At 44.2% G+C, this 17,025-nt stretch overlaps 2 protein-coding genes across 2 annotated transcripts in view; both read right to left on the bottom strand.

Annotated features, from left to right (window-relative positions):
- Positions 1 to 17,025, bottom strand: part of LOC138173107 (zinc finger protein 721-like) — a 46,693-nt gene that overhangs the window by 3,288 nt on the left and 26,380 nt on the right. The window lies entirely within an intron of this gene.
- On the bottom strand, positions 1,150 to 13,048 carry LOC138173103 (zinc finger protein 69 homolog). Its single transcript, XM_069103036.1, has 5 exons — positions 12,823 to 13,048; positions 11,726 to 11,800; positions 8,518 to 8,644; positions 7,384 to 7,479; positions 1,150 to 1,304 (listed from the first exon to the last, which is right to left on the bottom strand). Exons 2-5 carry the CDS (start codon positions 11,756 to 11,758, stop codon positions 1,165 to 1,167), a joined length of 396 nt encoding a protein of 131 aa, XP_068959137.1. The 5' UTR covers positions 11,759 to 11,800; positions 12,823 to 13,048; the 3' UTR covers positions 1,150 to 1,164.

Raw genomic sequence — 17,025 nt, 5'->3', positions numbered from 1 at the left:
GATTCTCAAATTTACCTTTCCAGCCCCAATCTCTCCACTGTCTCACCTTTCATCTCCAAGATGAGATGATGCCTTTCAGACATCTCCAAATGAATGTCCAGCAGACGCCTTCAACTTAACATGTCTAAAACAGAACTCGTTATTGCTCCCCTTAAAAAACCCTCTACCCACCCTTACATTCCCTATTACTGTAGAGGACAATGCCACCCTCCCAGCCCCTCAGGCTCACAACCCAGGAATCATCCTGGACTTCTCCCTCACTTTTCACATACTGCCCCTCACCACCACCATCCAAGCTATTGCCAAGGCCTGTTGATGTAACCTCTGCAGCATATCTCTTAAATAGGCTCCCTTCTCCCCACTAACACTGTCCCCACCCTGGTGGACCCTTATCGTCTCATTCTCATGCCTGGATTAGTGCAAGAGGTGGGTCTCCCTGCCTCCATTCTCTCCCCATTCCAATCCCTCCTCCATGCAGCCACTAAAGCACAGATCTTATCATCTCACACACACTCCGTACTTGATACATCTCCAGCAGCTCGCTACTGTCTCCAGGAACAAACAGAAAATTCGCTTTGGCATTTAAAGCCCTTTATAACCTGGCCTCCTCCTGCCTTTTCCTCCTTACATCTTACTCCTCAACACACACACTGTGCTCCAGGGACACTGGCCTCCTGGCTACTCCATGAGGAACACTCCATCTCTTACCTCTCTGCTTGGGATGCATTCCCTCCCCCCTCCAACTATGACCTCCTTAGACTCCTCAAGTCCTTCTTCAGGAAGTCTGTTATTGCCCATTTATCCTGCCTACAGTTTATTTTTTACATGTGCTTGCATGTTGTTTCCCCCATTAGATTGTAAACTCTTTGAAGAGCTTTATTATTTATTATCTTCTGCCTCCTTTTGCTATCCCCAGTACTCAGCACAATGCCTAACAGGAGTTTATAAACTATGATGAATGTCTGAAGTGCCTCAAGGTTGTGAGTCAAAATATGACAGTTATATAGCTTTATGCTTCCTGCCCTCCTTGGTTACCTGTGGACAGCCAATAATTAAAATTTCAAAGGGCAAGTGCAACCAGTAAAGGAAGTTTCTCCATTTCATCAATAATTGATATCTAGTGAATGAACTAAACTGGGGTCTTGGATAATTAATGAGAAATAATCACAGCACAGCATAGCTTATAGAACTGAAGAAGATAAAATGAAACATACAGCAGAGTCGTGGCGAGGCGAGGCTGGCTGACTCCAGACTCGACTGACCTTGCTGCACACAGGGTTCTTCATACCAGTGACATTTATTTTCTATGGCATAGAAAGCATTTACAGATGTCACCAGAATACTAATTTGTAAGTTGGGAATACAGCAATCATTACAAGGGGGAAAAGGGTTAATTTTAGACAACAGTATAATACTAATAAACTGGCAACATTCAGGAACCTAACTGATCATTTGTAAACCATTAGAGAAGAAAGTATGGATCCCTAGCACCCAACATAGATTCAATAAGAAAATATTCACAATGAACACCTCATTTCCTTTAGTGATGAGGTTCTAGAGTCAAGGATGGGAAAATATTGTAAAGAATCTGAAAGCCAACTACTGCTTTACAGATTTAAGGTGATACTAGATTTCAAAATAGAACCAGTTCTAGAACTGAAGAAATTAAGAACAAAATTCATCTGAAGGAATCAAAAGTCAAGAATCTCAAAGTGAAGAATAAAAAGAATGAAGATTCAGGTTTACTAGATTTGAAATTGTATCACAAAAGCATTTTTTAAAAAAGAAGTTTGGTACCAGTTAAAATCAAAAGAACAAACTTGGTAATAAAAACACAAAAGGCACACAAAAAACTGGTGGTTTTCAACTAATCTGAGAACTGGTCATTGAGGTTAGAGGTAGAAGAAACTTGGTCAACAAGAAATTCTGGAACAGCTAAAAAGCAGTTTGGCAGGAATGAGGCCTGGATTTTGCACAATATAACCCAAAGAGATATCTGACATAAAGGTTGTATCATTAAAAAAGGTCACCTTTCATGATGATAGGTAAAAAGATACCTTTTAAAGATTTAAAGTCGGCAAATAAAAATATCTAATATGAAATTGATACAAATATGTAAGAACAAAAGCTATTCTCAAATAGTTACGTGGCTAGAGGAAATGAAAACTCTTCAAAACAGAACCTGTAAACTTTTCAACTATATGAGAATACTGCTGATCACTAATAAAAAAATGCTTATTAAAATATTTAAGCTTCATTTCATACCATCAGGTGTGCAAAGATAAAAAAAGATGAAAATGGTAAATGCAGCTATGGAAGATGTGCACAGGAATGCAGGACAAAGCTTAGTTGTCTGGAAACAATTATGACCAACAAAAACATGACTAAACTGTACATACAATACTCAAACCCAGTGATATCACTGCTGAAAATAGACTAAGATAAACGAAAGTCCCCAATTAAAAAAATTTTACATCAGTATTCTTTGTGGTGGCCCAAACCCCACAAAAACCTGGATTTGTCCACTGATCAGTCCCTTATCACCAATCCACTGATGGGCATCAGGCAAAATCTCAAGAGTTGATTTGCTTTGCTTTTCTCTTACTGAGCATTTAAACTTACTGGTCTGTACTTCTTTTAAAAAGTATTTATATCTTTTTACCATTTACTGAATAATGGCTTCCAATCTTATAAATTTCTATTAGTCACCTATGTATTTTGGTAGCAGACCCTTAACAGAGATATGTGATACAAGGTTTTATTCTCCAATTGACCTCCTCCTTTCATATCCCAGCACAAGGTCCAAGGAAGGCCAACTGATCCATGGACAGATTTTGGGCTATTTATGAACTTGGAGGAGGAAAACAATATTTCTTTGTTTGTTTCAATATAACTGGATTACTTTGTAGTCCTATGTATTTTATTTTATAATAAAACATTTTTGAGAAAGGGCCCACAGGCTTCACCAACTTTCAAGAGGGGTCCATGATACACAGAAGTTAAAAATCCCTTTGTAGCAGATTCTGCAATTTTGTTCTGGCAGAAGTTTTTTGAATTTGGGTCACTAGAACTGGCTGTTTTATCAAACATCACCTCTACCCCTTGGTTTGCTTAAGTATCATCATGGAAGCACTTTAATATGCTTCTCTTCTACCTTTTTTGTGTTTCCTACGACCTTTAATATTCGGATCACAAAAGCATCTAGACTTTATTCTGGAATATTATTCAAGATAGCAGTGTAAAAGCAATTTCTTGGACAGCTTTCCAGTTTCCCCAGCAATTCTTGTCAAATAGGGCTTTGTTTCGGAGTTTATTTATACACTGGGTTTTGAGCTCAATTATTTAGTTCTTCCTTGTCAACTTTGGTTTCCTTCATTTGCTTTTTTATTTTCAATATAAAGTAGATTTAATGATTACAGCTTTGTAACATACGACATGTGGAAGTGTTAGTGCCTCTTCATCCTTTTTTTCCTTGTTCCCATAATGGCCCAAATATAAATGCAAATGTATGTTATTTCTCCAACATATATTAGCATGATTGTTCCTTCTATAAAAGATTCCCTTCGTACTTTGAATGGTACACTAATAACCTGCATATTAACTTAGGTAGCATTGTCATTTTTATTATATTGACATGACCCTGAAACAAGCAATTATTTAAGCTGTTATTTATTTCTCTGAGACTCTTAACTATATCCACAAGGGTTCTGAATGTGCTTTGGTAGACTAACTTCATGAGATGATGAGATAATATAAAATTAGGTAATTTAAAAACACTGCTTGTGGAATTGTGAATTGGTCTCACTGTTGTGGAAAGCAATTTGGAATTATGCAAAAAAAAGTGATAATGTCTCTGACCCAGATGCTTACTTAGCATACACAAGCAGGTCAATGACAAAAAGTATACACATTCACCAAAATATTTATAGCTGCATCTTTTGTAGTAGCAAAGAACTAGATAACAAAGTAGACACTTACTGACTGGAGAATGGTCAAATAACTTATAGTATAGGAATATTATAAACAAAAATACGTAAGTACATATAGTATAAAAATAAATAACAAAGAATCTGGAAAAAAAAAGTAGCTTTTTCTTGAAGTTTGGCTGTGAAAGGGAGGGCAGATATAGGAAATCTTTAGTCTTAAAAATAATAATCCTATGTTTTTATTTTACATAAGAAATTTTTAGCACACAATCACAAGATTTCAGAGCTGGAAGGGTCTCAGATACCAAAGACCAGGGTTTTGGATTAAGTCCAGTATGAAAAGGGATTCTCTCTACAACATCCAACAAATAATTATCTAGCCTTTCTTCAAAACCTTCAAGTCAAAAGTACCATTCTACCTATTGCCATAAGACTGTCTACTTTTGGATGGCACTGTGCAGAAATTTTTTTTTACAGGAAGCCTAAATTTGAGTCTATAAATTTCTACCATTTTAAGGAAATGCAATTCTACTTTCATGCTTAGTATTCGTCTTAACCTAAGTAAGTTCTATAAAAGCCTTTTCAGTACATATAATAAAATGTTACTTTTATTATTGGTGTATCATTTTGCTGTTTCCATAACTTTGAATAATCCAGGCACAAATCCAATTTGGCGTTAAAGAAGAGTTGTGGGTTTTTTTTTTTAAATTACCATAACCTATTTGCCAGTATTTGATTTGCTATTTTTCAATCAATATTCACCAGAAATTAGGGTCTTTAGTTTGCAGTATGGATGATATAAGTGGATCAGACTATTCTGGCAGCAGTTTGACAAATGTAAGAGAAGGAAAGAGGGGGGTGGCCAGGTAGCACAGCGACTAAGAGCACTGGCTCCAGAGTTGGGATGACCTAGGATCAAATCTGGGCTCAGACACTTAACACCCACCCAGAAACACCCGGTCATGTAACCTTGAGCAAGTTACTTAACCCCAATTGCTTTAAAAAAAGAGAGAGAGAAGGAGAGAGGAGAAAGGCAAAGAGATCTAAGGTGAGCAGTCACATAAAGAGGCCACTACACTCTGTTAGAACAGGTAGGTAATGTGTGAGTTCAAGAGACTTAAGGCACTGACACAAGAGGGGCTAGGGAGACATAATCTAGGGGATCTGCCACCTGACTCTCTGCCCACTGTATCCAAAAAATGTGTTATGAATGTGTTAAGTGGTGATGCCAGAGTAAAAAATAATGCAATTATCATAAGGAGCCCTTTGCAGAAAAGATGAGTTGGGTTTTAGACATGCTGAATCTGGGTTGCTCAGGGGACGCTTGGAGAGGGAAGTCTCCAAGACAGCTGAAGATGGGGTTCTGGATCAAAAATGGTAATACTATAGAAATACACTTAAGAACCAGCTGCATAGGGCTGATCACTGAAGCTATCTACAGGAGCCAAATTAAACTTTCCAAAGAGAAAATGAAGATAGAAATGGTGAGGACACAGGAAACGCCCTTGGGGAAGCCTCATTTTAACAGGTTTGTAAGAGAATAAAATACCACTGATGAAAGCAACTAAAGAGGTGAGAAGAGAACCAGGATCCTGTGGCATGTTTTAAGTTAAAAAGACACAAGAGGTTGAAAAGGTATAAAGCAGTAAATATGTTAAGTAATCGTGTATAAGCCATTTCCCCCCTCAAGTCTGGGTCCCCCTATGTCTCCCAGGCTCAAAGTACAGTGGCTATTCACAGGCTCAATCCCAGTAATGATGGGCACAACTTTGGCCGTCTTGTTTTTTTCCAACCTGGTGCTGTTCACCCATCCTTAGGCAGCCTGGGGGAACCTCCACTCCTAGGAGTTCACTGTATGGGTGCTAGACACAGTGTGAAGATCCACAATTGGCATTAACCCTCCCCAGTAAAGCTCCTTTAACTCCCAGACTCAAGACACCAGGCTAAGCCTTCACCAGGAGCAAGGACTACAAGGATTATACCACCACGCCTGACTGTGGGACCCTTTTGCAAGTAGTTTAGCAGTCAAAGGGTGGAGAAAATTGGGATATTTAGGTAGACTGTCTAGAGTCTTTTTGGGATTGGTGAAATCAGCATATATCTGTAGGCAGATAAGAGTTAGCCATTTGTTTCTATGTGGGAGAGACAGAAAATACACAAACTAAGAGGGAATATTACTGTTACAAGGATGAATATGATGAAGAGAAGCACAGACATTTATAAGAAATGTAAAATGAAGTAGAACTAAGAAAAGAATACATACGGTGATTATGACAACGCGAACAGAAAGCTCAAAAAGCACTGAAACTGAGTATTGCAAAATTAAAATGACCAAGTTTGGCCCCCCAAAAAAGGGATCTAATTAGACATTTCTCCTCATTCCTGGACAGGGGTGAGGAGTGAAGAGTGTGGAAAAGTGCATACAACGGCGGACTTTTTAGATGCACTATAAGTTTTGCCAAACTATTTTTTCCTTAATTAAAAGGAATGGTTTTCTTAAGGGATACATTGGGACATATAGATAATGTGAAAATAAAAGATATACTTACTTTAAAGAAGAAAAAGAAAATCACTGCTATTGTCCTGGATGATAGGAAGACACCTTTACTCAAGTCTTACTTTGAGACATCATTGTGGCACCAAGGGAAGCCAGAGCTCTCCAAGGTTATGCCAATGGAAGGAGAGCTATGCACCAATCCTACAGAGCTCAAATGACTTTCTGTACAAGGATATGTCTTTAATATGAGGTCCAGCCTGGCAAAATCTGGTGACTCATCATTTCCAGGCTGGCTAAAAGATGATGAGATGATATAAAATGACGATCAAATGAGATAATGTACTGTGGAAACCTTAACATGCTGCAATTGCCCAGCTATGATGAAGCATTTAGCCACACCAAATCACAAAAACAACGCACTTTGACAGAGAAGTCACAACTGTTCCAAGAAATACTCACATTGAAGAAACCACACATCCTCTAAGTACTGAAGAAAATGTGAATGGAAAGCAGACCACATCATTTTTAGAAAGAAAATGTAAGAGATAATCCAGAGGACATAATTTGTCAAGACAGTAAGTCAAACCTCAAAGGTAGGCATCACAAGTTTTTGTTTTTTCTTTTAATGTAGGCAGGAAAGGAAAGGTATCTTTAAAGACGAAGATACATAAAGGATGGAAGAAAAATAAACATGGGAGGGTGAGGAGGGAAAAGGCTGAGGTCCAGAAAGGGAACATCAGATAACGGGAATCAAAGCAAGACGAGAAGTGCCACAGGTTTGTTCAAGCTCAAGAGGGCCGAGGTGAGATCCCTCAGACGACAGATGATCAGTCACCAGGCCTGGTGCTGGGGCCTGTCAAGGTTTCCCACCTTCCATTTCAAAGGGACTCCAACCTTGCTGACCCAATAAGCTCTTGTTGGCAATGCCTTCTATCGGCCTGGTGTCGCTCACTCACTCACCTTGACAAACACCTCCCAGGGCTTCCCTCTCTGTCCATGGTGCTTCTCCTCTCTCCAGCTGGGAGATCACATGAGGCTTGGGGGCTGGCAGTCCTCCTGGTAAGAAAGGGCAAAGTGCCAAGAACAGAAATCCCTCTCAGAATTCACCTGCAGCCCCTTTCTCTTAACACTAAGAACCCAGGACCTGGGACCTGGGAAGGGTGCTCTATCCTTTGCTGCTCCCAGGAAATATGGAGGTAAGGTCACTGAGCTCATAGGGATCAGAGATTTTGAGCTACAGGGGCCTGTAGGAGGGACCTGTAGGGGCGGGCCATGGCATCTCACCCCTTCATTTTACAGATGAGGAACCTGAGGTGCTGCAGAATCAAAGAAAATCCATTTATTTGATCCTGCCAAGAGGAAGGAAATCTTTTATGCCTCCAGGGGTCTGCACTGGGATTTCAGGGGGAAACCTCTGCCCTGAGGGAACGCAGCAGGGGAAGTTCCACAAAGCTGATTTCCAGATGCCTAAATCAAGAACCCTTTCCTTGGGGCCAGAAGCAGCAACAGTGAGCTCCCCCATTACAGAGAGAGGCAGCATGGTGCCATGGCCATCACGCTGCTCTTAGATCATAAGCTCCTCACAGACAGGAACTCTCTCACTCTTGTGTCTGTACCCCAGCACCTAGCACAATGCCTTACATCTCAGAGGGGCTTCATCCATGCTTGGGGGAGTCAAGGGAGACTGGCATCCCAACTGCTGCTCCCACACTCCTAAAGTGTGGGGCCAACAGAAAGGCATCTAGTGTCTCTGTCTCATGCTTGGCACGTGGAAGTCACTTTATAAAGGCTTGCTGAACTGCAGACTCTGGAACTGAGGTTTCCTCCTCTGTAAAATGGGGAGGATTGCAGGACTGACCTCACAGGTTTGGGGTAGGATCAAATAAGCTGACATATAGTCAACACCACCTCACAACCCCTGAAGCACAATACAGATGTCAGCCATGGTCCCCAGCACCATCACCATTCGTGATTATCCTACACACTAAGACAAAGCCCAACTCAGCACTTCAGCCAGACCACTGCCTTTACAAGTAAGAACACAAGGCTGGCCCAATGGACGGACGCCGGTTCCCAGGGGCAAGTTATCCTTACCAAGGGACACAAAGTTCTGATAGTTCTCCAGCATCACCTCCCTGTACAGGTCCTTCTGGGCCGGCTCCAAGTGCCCCCACTCCTCCTGGGTGAAGTCCACAGCCACATCCTGGAACGTCACCGATTCCTGAAAGAGCCAACATTTCTGCTCACTCAGGGACCATCCATCCAAAACCCAGAACATGAGGGCGACAGGAAGCTGGCTGCTTCTAGGAGTTCTGTATGTTCCATCTCTAGTGTCTCCTGAGGCCTCACCTTGTACAGAATTCTATTGTCACAGTCAGTAGGTAAAAGCAGCACATTATAAAAACCCCTTTCTAAACAGATCCACCCATTAAGCAAAGTCCATTATCTACTGATAATGGATATTTAGGCAGAATAAAGAGGATGGCCACAAATAACACATGAAGGTGTGAGCTCTTTTCACTACTAATTAACAATAGTTTGTTCTTTCTCTCCTAAGGCATCATCCTCCTTGTCAAATACAGTGAAGAGATGGACAAATGGGGGATGGGTAAATCAGAAGTTGCCATGATAACTATTTTGGGGTGAAATGTCAAGTGACAAGGACAGGAGTGGCAACAGCATGTTAATATATGGAGAACAGCAAGAGCTAAGCTACAAAGGGCAACAATTCCAACTTGATGGGTCTCAGGACCCCTTCCTACTCTTAAAAATCACTAAAGATAATACTACCCCCAAGGGTTTCAGTTTATGTGGCTTAGATCTATCAACATTTGCCTTATTAAAGATTAAAATGTTAGTATCGTTTTGAAAATAATTCTAACTTCACAGATATATTGAGAAGGTCACGGGGACCCCAGATCACTCTTTAAAGACCACTAGCACAGAGCAATAGTAATGTCTATATGAGGTTCACTGTGATTGTGTTCTGGGGCCCTCTGTCAGCATCTGATAAAGCCCAGGGGGCCCTTCTCAGGTTTTTAAGTGAATAAAATACAATACATAAATTAGAAAGGAAGCTATATTGAAATAGTTATAAAGTAGTACAACAAATGCATGGGCAGCCCTAAAATCTATCCATGGAATCCTTGGGGGCCCATGAACCCCAGGTTGAGTATGGTCTTGAAATCATACCATATGAAGCTATCTGAAGAAACTAGGAATAGCACAAATAACAGAGATACCATAGCTGGCTTCAAATATCTGAACAGCTGTCATGTAAAACATAAAATGCCTCTCTGGCCTTGAGAGGGCAGAGCCAGTAATGATGGGTGGAACATATAGAGGGAGATGTAGGTTTAAGACAGGGAAAAACTTTCTACTAATTAAAGTGATATGAAGGTGAAGCAGACACTTTCAAGAAGTAGAACTTGTCCTTACTGTAGGCCATCAAAAAGAAGCAGATGATGATGTCTGGTCTGTTAAAAGTAGGATTCCTTTTGGGGTGTAGGAAGGATGAGATAGGCTCTACTCAGTCCTTTCCAACTTAGACTTTGTGACCTTGCATTTAGAACAGCAATAACTACATTTATAGACGATCACTAACTTCAATTCTTAGCATACTCTGCCTCCTTTTCCCATCATTCTGCCACATTCCTTGGGGGGAGGGGGGAGAGGGGAGGGCTGCTATACAGGAATGAGAACCTTATTCTGTCTTGGGACCTAGTAGGTAGAGATTAAATAGTACAGAAAAACAGATATGGAGAGAAATGGGAGAATCAAGGAATATGTACTTTTAAAGTGCACAAGGCCCTTTCACAAGAGAAGCCCCCTTAGTAAATTGAAAAGGAAGCAATTATGAAAACTGTATTTTGAGACCACAATGTAGTAACCTAGAAATAAATCACGATGATTGGTCCTTCACTGAACTACTACTATTTCTACTCTTGACACCTTTTGGACAGACAGCTTGGAAATGGGTACAGTGCTGGATTTGGGAGACAAGAAGAATATTGAGCAAGTATAGCCTCTTACACACAAACTGGGCAACCACAGGTGAGTCACTGACTTCTCTGAGCTTCAGGAAAGGCCCAGAGATTTATTAATCAAGTGTTAAGTGGATTGGGGGGGAGGGGGCAGTCTGCACGGTACAGAGGAAGGTGCCAAAACCAACCAAATCACAGCTCCTAGGGCACTAATCCTTATGATAACAAATAGATCTAACTTTCCATTTATAGTAACATAAGTATTTACTCTTTTCTGGGGCTTATTTCACAACACTTGGCAAAAACACTTACATTACACAGTTGGTTCAAAGAACAAGCAAAAGTTGTCCAAGAGAGAGGGAACTAAGAAAATGGGGAATATTCCTAATGTACTGTTACCTAATAGAAAGAACACACAGGCAGCTAAATGGCTCAATAGACAGAGCAATGGAAGACCTGAATTCAAATCTGGCCTCAGATACTTACTGTGTCTGTGTGACCCTGGAAAAGTCACTTAACCTGTTTGCCTTAATCCTCTAGAGATGGAAATAGCAAACCAGTCCATTATCTTTGCCAAGAAAACCCTGTAACAGGGTCATTCAATGACTGAATAATTACAATAACAACAGAAATAACACAGAGCAGGGAATCCAAAGACTTCAGCTGTTGTAGTATCTGCAACAGGTGACCTTAGGGGATGACAGTTTGAGAGAAACTTCAAAAGATTCTGCTACCAAGGGAGATGAGTAGAACCAGGATAATTTAAACAATAACAACAATGCTGTAAAAACAAACAACTGTGAAAGACTTAGGAACACTGATCAACAATGACCCCACTATAATTCCAAAGGAACCATGCTGAAATATGTTACCCATCTTCTAATAAACAAGTGATGGATTGAGACATGTTTTCTGTACAGTGGCCAATGTGGGAATTTGTTCTGTGTGCCTATAAATATTTGTAATTAGGAATTTTGTTTTTCTTGCCTGTTTTTCAAGTGGAGGGAGAAGAGGGGAAGAAAGATGGATCTTCATTTGAAAATAAAAACTTTAATTAAAAAAAGAGGTGGCTTGAATGAAATTTTCTTTCCCTGAACCTCAGTTTATCATCATGTTGGTCTATATAATCTCTTCCAGTCCTAATGATCTATGAACTCTACAAAGTATGAGTAGCCAGTCATCAGAGGGAGAACATTCAAGGTTCTGGTCATGCCAGAATGAACTTCATAGAGTGGAAAGGCCAAAGGACAAGGCAAAGAAATATGTCCACACCGAGAAACAACATGGCACATTTCTGGAGAGAAGAAGCCATAACTCACCATTAACCTGGCCATCAGAAGCCCGGATGTCATTCTCTACTCCTGTTTCTCAGGGAAAGGCAGAACCTAGAAGACCTAGCATGAAGGAAAAGAAAGAATTCATGAAGACGACAAAATTCCCCTGGTGAAACTTAACACACTCTAGCCTCGGGGTGTGCGGCCTGAGATCCTCACAGAGTAAGAGATCAACGCTGGACCAGCTCCTCCCACATCAGAAAGGAAGGACCATGGACATTACTCCCAGCACCCCTTCTGTGCACCTAACAGGTTCCAAGGAACAACACGGGCTACAGAACTGGGACTCGGGGGCTGAATTCCGGTAACTCAACACTGAGAATTCAAATGAGCTCTTCTGGGTCTCTGCTGACTTCTTAACGAAAAGAATGCCCGTTAATTTACACAAGTGACATAATGTGTGGAAACACACTGGCTGATTTCCCAGAAAACACTATGACACCTTTGAGCAGATGTCTGGGCCCCGGAAGCAGCTAAGCCCGCGCTTGACGGGAAAGCCAGCTCCCTACACGTTTCTGGGTCATGGGGGAGATGCCAAGCGCTGCGGAGCCGGAGACGAGATCGATGAAGCCGCCGGAGGACACAGCAGGCGGGCTGGTGCCCTGGACACCTGCCGGGCAAGGCCCCCGGCCGGTCGGCCTCCGTGTCCCCCAATCTCCCAGTGTGGGGAGCTTCCGGGCAGCTGGGCGGCCTCTCCTCCCTAGGCGGTCAGAACCAGGACCGGCGCTGACCCTTCCTGGGCCCCGCTCCCTCATCCACGCCCCCTGGGCCGTATTCCAGACAGAGCCCCTCCCCCACTCCGGTCCGGCCAATTGCCCAACTTCTTTGCCCACGGCTTGGGGGCGGGGGGAGGGGTAACCAGATGCCCGAGTCTGGGGATGAGTCGGAGTCGGGGAGGCCCAAGGGAGGTGCAGACCCCCAACCAGAGGCTACAGAAAGCCCAGACGCCGCGCCCCAGGGCTGACCCGCGGCGGGGGGCGCGGGGGGACCGCAGCCCCAGAGCCGGGCCCGGCGCCGCTCAGCTGCTCCCGCCCCTCCCCCCGCGAGGTCACGTGCCCCTCCTGCCCGCCCCCCGGCCTTACCGCGCTCCTCGCGCCTCAGGCTCGGCTCCTCCGCAGCCCCGGGACACGCCTCGACCCAGGCCGGTCCTCCCGCACCCGACCCAGCCCCTGACCCAGCTCCCGCACGACCGCAGCGGCCTCCGGATCCGCCCGACTCTAGCGAACGCGACGCCAGGCCGCCGGGGCCGCGCACGCACGCGGGTGCGCGCACGCTCACACACGCCCCCGGACCGGAGCTGAACGGGGGCGGGGGGCGGCTGGGCCGTCCCCGCCTTCCTCTCCTCCTGCCCCCGCCTGAGCGCACTCACGCACTCCGTCCGCACGGAGGAACGAGCTCTGGGGCGTCTCTTCTCCCCCTGCCCAACTATGTGGAGCCAGGACCCAGCCCCGGCGCGAAGGCCGGCGCCGAAGACTCCTGAGAACGCGGGGTCGTGACCCCAGCGTGTCCTCGCAGAGGCATCCTGGGAAATGAAGTCAACCCTCGAAAGGAAGGAAGGAGCCGGAGGAGGCACGGGACAGGGCTTTAAAGAGTCTGGGAAATGTAGGCGCGAGGCGCCTTCTGCGCAGGCGCACCGCGGTCTGCCACGTGGCGACTTCAAGACTCTCTCCGGCCCCTCCTCCCTTCCCGTGGTAGTGGAGGACCCCCACCTGCTCCTGATGCTCGTCCCTCATGCTCCATCGTCAAGAGGGTGCGACCTCCGCCCCCGGGCCAGGAAAGGGGGGGCTGGGACGGATTTGGTCAGCCTCCAGCGCGGTGCTGTGCGGGGCCCTGCCCCAGTCAGTGGCGTGCCCAGGGCTGGCGCCTCCCTCAGTTTCCAGAAGGTCACCTAGCAGCGCCTACGAGTAGTTCAGGGTCCCTGGACCATCAGCCTGATGTACTAAGTCGCTTTTAGTAAAAACATTTGTTAATTTGGCAAAAATAAGAACAGAAGCTGTAAAACTCTAACCCCCCCCCAAACACCACCGCCACCTGGGACAGCCCACAAATGTCCAAGAGACAGTGCCTCCGGTGGGGCGGGGGCTCGACTCCCCCGCGGCCCTTGACCGGTGTTTCTGCGGTAGGACCTGGGACGGCTTTCTCTCGTTTCCTCAGGGACCCTAGGTTTTCCTGGTAATACTCCCTCCTGCGTCTACTTGTCTGCTTTTGTCTCACGTGCTGGATTTTGATCCCGGTCATTCCCACCAGCCTATAGGTGCTTCCCGAAGCTCTGTCCTGGGACCTCTTCCTGTCTAGCCTAGCATACACGGGTCCTGCCAGGACGACTGATACACACAATGATACATTGATGCATCGGAGAGCGGACCAGAAACAAATGTTCGACACACGAGAGCTATGTTGAAGTATTTGGAACAGAGGAGGGTGCCGGTGACCTGTGGGGCAGAACCAGAAGCAATTGGAGGGGGAAGGGCATTGCGTGTTACAAAGAAGCAAACTGGGCTGGATGTTAGAAACTTTGTAACCTGGAGTGAGCCGCCTCAGGAGGCAGGGGGTCCCTGCCTGCTGGAAGGCTTCAAGCAGAATCCTCTCTTGCTATAAACAGGAAGGCCGTGCTCTTTCTTTTTCTTTGCTTTTTGGAGGGCAATTGGGGTTAAGTGACTTGCCCAAGGTCACAGGGCTAGTTTTTGTGTTAAATATCTGAGGTCATATTTGAACTCAGGTCCTCCTGACTCCTGGACCAGTGCCTTATTCACTGTGCCACCTAGCTGCCCCTAGGCAGCTTTTCTGCCCCTAAGCCTTTTTCAAGGCCTTCTGGGGGAGGTTTTGACATGGGTCAAGCTAGCCAATGAGTGAGTCAAAGTCGGCTCACTCCCCCATCCTTCTACTCATTGCCTTTGTTATGGTTCCCGATGCTGGTGAAAGACACCTGGGAACAGACTCTTCCTTGGAGGTTTATGTCATCGAGCCAGAAAGGGAAACATTTAACACAAAGCAATAGTCAAGACACCATAAAGATGAAAAAGATGACCAAGTGCATTATTTCTGGGCTTTTGGGGATGGTCTCTTCTTGCTGGGGTTTGAGGAAGGCAGCATTATACTAGAATTGTTATTGAGGGGAAAGATTGCAGTGCTGTTGGCAATTCAGCAGCAAATTGGCCAGTTCCCTAAAAACCATAAGGTGGGCCTCCTCTGGACAGGGTAAATTCTTCCCTAGCCTCAGGTAAGGGGGAAACAGGGTTGAGGTGGACAGCAGAACTGACACCGTGGACTGTGGGTGGGATAAGATTGACCTAGGGTATCGCCACTTTCCAACGACAGAAAAGGAGATTTGGTGCTTTTGCTGGAATCAGGCTGTACCCATTGGTTGCTTTGAGGTCATGGTTCTCGTTGCATCCATATTGTTTGGGCTGTGTTCACTCTCCCAAACTCCATTCCACTAGCTGGTAGGCTCTCCAGAGAGCAGAGTGATAAAAGTAACCCTCCAGGTTTGAGGTTTTCCAATACTCTCACTCCCTCCACACACCCAGCTGGTGTGTTTCCCCCATTGACAATCAATCCAGTTACCACGTCCTTACTATCATCTAACCAATGCTAAATGTACAGTTGAACTCAGTATTAATTAACTGTTAAACATGAATTCTCTTTGCAAAGGGATATTTACTGAGAAGATATAACCAGAACAGAAATCTCAAAAAACCAAGAACCTATTCTCCTTCACTCCCTCAGTCACTGGGAAGAGTGAAATCAATGTAGTGACTAAAAACATTCACTCCGTCATATTGACTTCTGGATTTAATGCAGTTGTTAGACAACTTGTTCCCTTACTTATAAAACAGAGTATCTGCCTAAAGGTCAATCCACAGCTAAGATGGGGCAAGTAAATCATTGCTAAGACTGTTCCCCTCATCCGACTTAGCTGCTGTGACTACCAGCCCACACTGTCAGAATACAGTTGCTGGACCTCTGGTGGCTCTTCAAGATATGTCAAAACTCACAAGGTTATAAATTAATCTTTTCTATCTGTGAGGTCTAAAATTGTCCAATCTGCAATAAAAGATACTGAGGCAAAGCTCTAAGCCAATAACCATTTATTAAAGGAACCAGACCCCTTTCAATGAATAGGACCTCAGATCTTCCTCATGATATGAGATGCCTGCTTACTCCAGGGTCTTCGTTTTATAGTGTTTGATATCCAGATGACACAAAAGAGGCAAAATAAAATAGAGTCTCATTGGTTAATAGACCTTGATTTTGACCCTCCAGGAGAGCCAGAGATACTGGTCATAGGATGGACAAGGCAAGGGTTATCTCCACTGTCTAAGTGGTCATAATATGGGGCATCTCCTCATGTTGGGCAAAAGAGGGTGGTCTGGACGTACAAAAATAAGTTGGAGGACTTTCCATATCATTAAGTCAACTCTGCCACACAGGGCTTGGTCACTATGATTAGGCAAAAAGAGGGTGGAGGTCCAGAGGTCCTCTTACCCACGCAGGCCTTGGTCACCTACTCATCTCGCCAAAAGGGTAGAGGTCCTCCTGTCAGCATTTTGTTCTTAGGCAAGTAAACTTTATAAACTGTAGTTTAAAGTTTGGGGGCTAATATAAGAAACAATCTATCTAATCATATCTAAGTACCCCTAAATATAAGATACATAAAATATATATATATTAATATTAGTTGATTAAACTGACCAAATGTATATTAATAGACAACTATGACAAATAATTACTACCCCTATGAAATCACACTAAACTGAATAATACTGATTGGAAATAAACCAGGGATCTAAATAAAAAGAGGTCTTAATCATCTATCAAACATCTCTGATACTCATTAATCTAAGATCAAGAAAGTATAAACACTTCAAAGATAAGATACATTTGGCACCATGTTTTCACAGCCACACAGGAGGTGGGGTGAAGGGGAGGACGGGAGGACCCCTACCTGGAGGCCCACAGCAGTTCTTGCCTTGCTCACCACCAGGGAAGAGAGAGAGTGCAATTGGTTAAGCATTTTGTATGCATACTCATTTCTTCAGTACCACAGCTCATCTTATTCCTTGTCCTCTCTCTCTCCCTCTCCTCACCAAAGGAAGGTAAATTGTGATAGTCAAAAGCTGCCCACTTACCTTTAGGTTTACTGGCTAGATTCCTTCCCTCCCTCCTTCCTTCCTTCCCTCCTTCCTTCCTTCCTTTCCTCCTTCCTTCCTTCCTTCCCTCCCTCCTTCCTTCTTTCCCTCCTTCCTTCCTTCCTTCCTTCCTTCCTTCCTTCCTTCCTTCCTTCC

Source organism: Petaurus breviceps, unplaced genomic scaffold (genome assembly GCF_028583685.1).
Source record: "Petaurus breviceps papuanus isolate PSGF00001 unplaced genomic scaffold, PetGlider_PUasm1.0 563, whole genome shotgun sequence".
In the NCBI taxonomy this organism is placed as follows: Eukaryota; Metazoa; Chordata; class Mammalia; order Diprotodontia; family Petauridae; genus Petaurus; species Petaurus breviceps.
The sequence above is the reverse complement of the archived record's forward strand: the minus strand, read 5'-3'. Positions and strand labels throughout refer to the sequence as shown.

Excerpts from the sequence above, each read along its gene's own strand:
- LOC138173103 (XM_069103036.1), bottom strand. The coding sequence starts at position 11,758 with ATGACATCCGGGCTTCTGATGGCCAGGTTAATG. Across the intron at positions 8,645-11,725 it reads TTCTGATGGCCAGGTTAATG|GAATCGGTGACGTTCCAGGA; the intron begins GTGAGTTATGGC and ends TGGCTCTTTCAG. Across the intron at positions 1,305-7,383 it reads CCTGGGAGGTGTTTGTCAAG|AAAATAAATGTCACTGGTAT; the intron begins GTGAGTGAGTGA and ends TCTATGCCATAG.